Genomic DNA, 6147 nt, shown 5'->3' on the forward strand with positions numbered 1-6147 from the left:
TTGCAAAGCAGCATGAAGCCGGATCCTATATGTGTTTGTTTGTTTATCAAATTTGTCACCAGTTACGTCGAATGTTTTGTGAAAATAATAATTCTTATTAACATGTACATGTATCTACCATTAATAAGTGTGCACATTCTGTCATTTCATCTCACGCGTCCTACACAATACTTTAAATTCATGAAGTATGCTAATTATAATTTTTGCATGCTAGATTAACATCTACGACAGTCATCTTGAACCACAGAACTTATTAAAAACAAACCACTTTATGAAAATAAATCTCTGTCTTTTTTCCTATTTGTCAAACGTGTTCGGCATCATTACGCCTCCTTAATGAAGCCCTAACAATCCGGAACTTATCAGTGTAGTATAAAAGAACCCTCTTTCCACATTGATAATTTAGTTCAAGATTTCTTGTGCATCTGACATTCACATTAGGGTTTTTTTCAGTTCACTTTCCACCTCAAGTACTTTTTTTCTCAAAGATGTTTACTTTTCTTTCTTTTGGATTGTCTTGCTTTGCAATGCAGCTAGTTATGACTGGTGAGTATTATTATGTTGCTAGTGTACAGGAATATAAAAGTTTTAATAAAGTATAAAGTATACCACGTTGCAAATACTTGATAGATATTGTTTTTTTTCTAAACGCTAATCATGTAAACCGTTTCATTTTCATAATTGTTTGTTTTAAATTAATAGATACTCCTTCAACTTTTTAATTTTCTTTTTCCTACAGTCGCCGATGATCCTCAGTGTACATACAATTTTAATACATATAACGTTGGACAGACATTCACGAATACGGCGGGAAGACCTTGTGTATGTTTACAGGACGGCAGCTACAGGTGTAAAGAAGTAACAGGTATGTGCTTTTAACATATAATTTTGTGTTCTTTCCTCAAACATGAAATAGTTGATTGCATATATCTTTAATTTTATTTTCGCCTTGTCTTTGCTACATTAAATTCACCTTGTGCGAACTATATATGTTATATTGTAAAACATAATAAGTGACAAAAATTCCAAATTCTTTCTCGCAAAATATTACGCTGCGAAACAGTCTTTATTAAATATCAGATCGCGTATCTTATTGTAAAAATTGATTGCAAATGTTTTTTTTAATTATTTATCTTTTGATGTTTTTGTTACATCAAGTTAAATTTGTGCAAGCAATAGATGTTGTATTGTAAATCTTAATTTGTGACAAAAAACCAAGATTCGTTTTTGTAACAAACAAAACAAATCCGAGTCTTAAGTCTTAACTAAATGACATTTTGCGTCTAAAGATTTGTCACAGTAAATAGATAGTCACTGTTTAAATGCAAAATAAACTGTCCGCTAATAAAAAGTTGGTTTACAAAAGGAATTAGTTCGTACCATGAACTTTTAAGAAGTTTTTGTGTGAGCTATTATCAATAATTATTGCTGTGTATAGTATTCTAATGAAAACTAAAGATATTTTTTCTTTGCAATGATATGAGGGTACTGAAGATACTAAGATTTTAGTTAAATAGAATGGTTGTCTGTCATAAGGAATGTAAACTATTCGTTTGTTTAATGATAAAAGGGAAATGAGGGAATGCGCCTTAAAGATAAATACGTCTAGTAAATGTCTGTACATATGTACCATAATGAAATAAATGAAATGAACGGAAATTTTAAAACGAAAAAAGGATAAATGGTTCGTGTCAAACTAACGATCCTGACGACCTTGCCTTAAGATATGTTTTAGTTGATCACCCATGGTCACTATTATAACAATTTCCTGAATCATCTGTTAAAAGAATAATTATTTCAAAATGATAATGAGGAGTACTGTTTTAATTTAATAGATCATTTTAAGAAATATTGTGGGGACTATTTAAAAGTATTAAACTATTTGTAGTAACTTTCTAAAAACAGAGCATATTTTTCAATAAATTTAAATCTTGACAGTCGATATGTATTAATAGAATACCTTGTGTCATGTTAACGAACGGGCTGGAACAGGTGTGCCATTAATCATATGTCTTCTAATTAGTCAAGCGTCAGAGGTTAATGGCCATGTCTGATACGAATGTAAGTCAGACAATAAGGGATTTCAAGTTATTGACCTTTTTCTCCTCTAATAACAATCTATCTTTATATGGCAAAAGAATAGAAAAGAATTAGCAAAATTGAATATATTTGCCCTGATTTTGTTGATCGAATTTAACTTTGTGTGAAAACAAGAATAAATATATTTACTTTACAGTCATCAATGATGTTAAGTTTAATTCTAGTCAATATTTAATTACTTTCAACTGAATAAATTCAGATAACAGGTGAATAATTTTTTCAAAGTAATAATCAAACAAAAGCTGCCCATCCGTATCAATGTGTTAGCCACAAACCATCCATGTATTTTTGTCTTGAACTGAAATAGAAGATACATTGAAAACATTTTAAAAAGTTAAAATCATTTTTTCTTCTACATGATGACAAACATATTTCAGTTGCATTTTCTGTGGTTGTGAGACACAAAGTATTTATTACAACCTCAACTACAAACAACATGATAAAAATAATTAAGAAAATCCACAATGCATAAGTTTAACATGTGACGTCATCTGATTGAATTATAAGAAGTATTCATCTGATATTTCAGCGGTCAAAAAGACGGTTGTAGTCCCTAAATGCCAGTACCTGGGAAGGGTTTACAACGCCGGCGAAAGGTTCCCAGCAGGGGACGATTGCAACTCGTGTGAATGTCAAGCATCAGGGGTACCAACATGTACAGACAAGAAATGCTATCAGGCCGCAAGTGAGTTCTTTTCCACGCTTTGAATTATTACCGTTTCATTGCATTAAAGATAGAATTTAATCAGGTTTATAAACAACCTAAAAAGATCAACATTTTAAGTTTTATTTTTTTAAATACTCGTTTTAAATTAAAAGAAACCCCGACCTAATCATTTCTTCATTTTAATTCAAAACCTTTAAAAGATTTTTTTTTTGAATTAAAAAAAAACCAAGACTTGTATTATTTCATAATCATTAATCAATATTTTCCTTACAACAGCCTGTGTACATTTGGGAAAGATTTACAAACCCGGCAACACGTTTTCTCAGGGAGATAGCTGCAATACATGTACTTGTATGAACACAGGAAAAGTACAATGTACGGAGAACAAGTGTTTTCCAGGTAAACTGTCTTGTCAAATTCTTTTCAACAAAATGTCATTTAAAATGTATGTAGTAATCATAAAGGAATAACTTAAAACGGCAAAAAGTTGATGTTGGTGTTGACTATATCGAAAAGTAGGTTTTCTGTGTATACGAATCTATATATCATTTAATTTATTTGATGTGTCTATTTTTAGATTGCATATATAATGGGCAGACATATAAAGCCGGGGCTGTGTTTCCCAAGGGAGATAACTGCAACAGGTGTACATGTATGGTCACCGGAACTGCATTTTGCACCAAAGACTCGTGTGCACCGAGTAAGACAAAATAATCAAATTGCAAACATTTATAACTCAAATCCATGTATATTTTTAAAAAAGTCAAATCTTTATGATTATGAAAAACCCTACATTCTTGTGAATAAGGCCTTTCATGAAAACTTATTGTTTGCTAAACGTTTGTAAATGTTGTTGCTTGTCGCTTGCATATGTTAACTATTTTTTCAATTTCTTCCCAACAGAATGCGACTTTAAGGGTAGACAATACGAGGTGGGCAGCTACTTCCGTAATGGTTGTAATACGTGTACCTGCGTTGATGGGGGAGTTCTAAAGTGTACCAACAAACAGTGCAAACCAGGTGAGTAAATTGTTGAATAACTTGCTTACTTTCTTTTTAAAAAGTTTATTTGCGTTAGCAGCAACACTTTTTCAAAGTTAATGATAAGTAAGAATTGTCAGAATCTTAAACAAACTCATTGATACCTTAAAACAAGGCAAAAAAAAACGAAGACTTTATGTTAACCTCTGTGTACTTTTTCACAGATTGTGTATATCTGGGAGAAGGTTATATGAGTGGTGATGTATTTGACAAGGGAGACAACTGCAATACCTGTAAATGTCTTGCTGATGGCACCGTCCAATGCTCGGGAAAATCTTGTTTCTCAAGTAAATACTTCTTCTTCTTCTATAGTTAATGCTTGTTTATCATTTTCTTTTTCTTATTAATGAAAATGACTAAACATTTAAAACAAAAAATTATAATGTCTTATTATGTTGTTCTATCAGATTGTCGTCACAATGGCGTTGTGTACAAGGCCGGTCAGAGCTTCAAACCAGACAAATGTAACACGTGCTGGTGCATGGTTACCGGGGATCTAAGCTGCACAGACATGTCTTGTTACCCAGGTAAGCATAAGAAATCATTATACAGTGATTTTGACGATCTGAGGGAAATTATATTAGATTATGTTTCAGTGATACCTAACCAATGATAAATTATTCTATCAATACAATGTGTTATAAGATAATGCATTTCATTGACTTTTTCATTTTGAGAATCAAATCAAGAGCGGAATCTAAAGAAACTGGTTCTAATGAATTTTGAATATTTTTTTCTAAGATTGTAAACATCAAGGAAAAACCTACAAGGCCGGCGAGACCTTCCTTAAGGGGGACAACTGTAATACGTGCACTTGTACTGTGACTGGTGACGTCACATGCGGGAAGGAGTCATGTCTTCCGGTCCAGACCACCACCCAGTCGTATATCCCACTCCCTACTCAACCAACTCCGAATTATATAGGTATTCAACGATTTTTGTTATTTTTATATACGTCGTTATAAAACTAATAGCTTGAGACATTTGTCAAAGTTTTAAAGCCTTGAACTAATAACTATGTTCAGCGAAAGAATGTATGTTTACTCTTAAAACAAAAGTCTGTTGAAGTGATTTGTCTAAAAAGAAACAACACACATTCGTCGACCATACCTCTTGTCACTTTGTTTATGATAATTGAACAACCTTTCCAGTTTGACAGTTTTAATTCATTATTTTTTTTCTATTTTCATTTTCAGATGTAACAGTAAGATGCCAACACAATGGCTATACATACAACGTCGGGGAGACAACTCCATCTCAAGATGGCTGTAACGAATGTACCTGTCGTCAAAATGGCAACATGGAATGTACAAATAACATTTGTAGTAATGGTGAGTTGCTGTTGCTGATTTTATCTTTACCTAAGGGAGCTGAATACTCAGGCATTAACAAACATGTTTACCCTAAAACTTTGACATTTTTTTTTAAATTATATTAAAGTAAAGAAAAATTCCCAAATTTGTAAAATTTGATATCTGAGTATAAGTATTTTCTTATATGTTTATCTTTCTTCTGAATAAATTTAAAATAGTGAACAAATGACCACAAACATCAAGCACTGTAAAATACTCAAACTTAACTTCGATTGTAATTTCATTGGTCACCTTTAGATTTATAAAGATAAAATATATAAATATCTTTAACTTAGTATTATTAAATATCATCTTCAATAACTTCTTATTGGAGTAGAAATATCATCAGTTCTCATCTTTCAATACGTTATTTTATTTTTACTTTCAGATGACAGAAAATAAACTCAAAGCAACAATCCACGAACATGAATTCCAAAGTCACTTTAATATTTTGAGCAAATATTTATTTTAATTTTCAATTGATGTATATACCTCTCAAATTGTATATCTGAACTTTAATATAATCATTGTGTTTCATTGTATCTTTTACCAAAAATGTAAACATCATTTGTGCTCAAAAACATTTGCTTAAACAGGGTGTATATGTATGTTTAAGTAGGCAATCGTTTTATAATAAAACAGTTATACAACATATGCCCAATTAGTTTTAGTTCATTGTTTATCACTATAACTATATTTATAAGAATATCAACCGTTTGTATAGATATAGTAATGCTTCAAAGTTTGTCTCCTTGTAGGAAAAGCTTTTGGTACTGAATACGAAAATACTTAATGGAAACAAACATTATGGTTTGATATAAACACCTATAAAAAGTACTTACTAATGAAATACAGTCTATTCTGCTGTCTCTGAAAACACCCTCTCCTAAAGAACAATTACATCTAGTGATATCGTTTTGTTGTCTTAAAACGCACACAAAAAACCCAAAATATGTAAATTAAGATTTTCATACCTAACTCTTTACT

The 6147-nt window shown here is 31.3% G+C and overlaps 1 protein-coding gene across 1 annotated transcript; it reads left to right on the forward strand.

Moving 5' to 3' along the window:
• Positions 1 to 406: 406 nt before the first annotated feature.
• On the forward strand, positions 407 to 5806 carry LOC117686938 (kielin/chordin-like protein). Its single transcript, XM_034462836.2, has 11 exons — positions 407 to 546; positions 740 to 865; positions 2630 to 2785; positions 3044 to 3166; positions 3345 to 3467; positions 3671 to 3787; positions 3973 to 4095; positions 4216 to 4335; positions 4550 to 4732; positions 5005 to 5139; positions 5549 to 5806. Exons 1-11 carry the CDS (start codon positions 489 to 491, stop codon positions 5560 to 5562), a joined length of 1278 nt encoding a protein of 425 aa, XP_034318727.2. The 5' UTR covers positions 407 to 488; the 3' UTR covers positions 5563 to 5806.
• The last annotated feature ends 341 nt before the right edge of the window (positions 5807 to 6147 follow it).

This window comes from Magallana gigas, chromosome 1 (assembly GCF_963853765.1).
Source record: "Magallana gigas chromosome 1, xbMagGiga1.1, whole genome shotgun sequence".
Taxonomy (NCBI): Eukaryota; Metazoa; Mollusca; class Bivalvia; order Ostreida; family Ostreidae; genus Magallana; species Magallana gigas.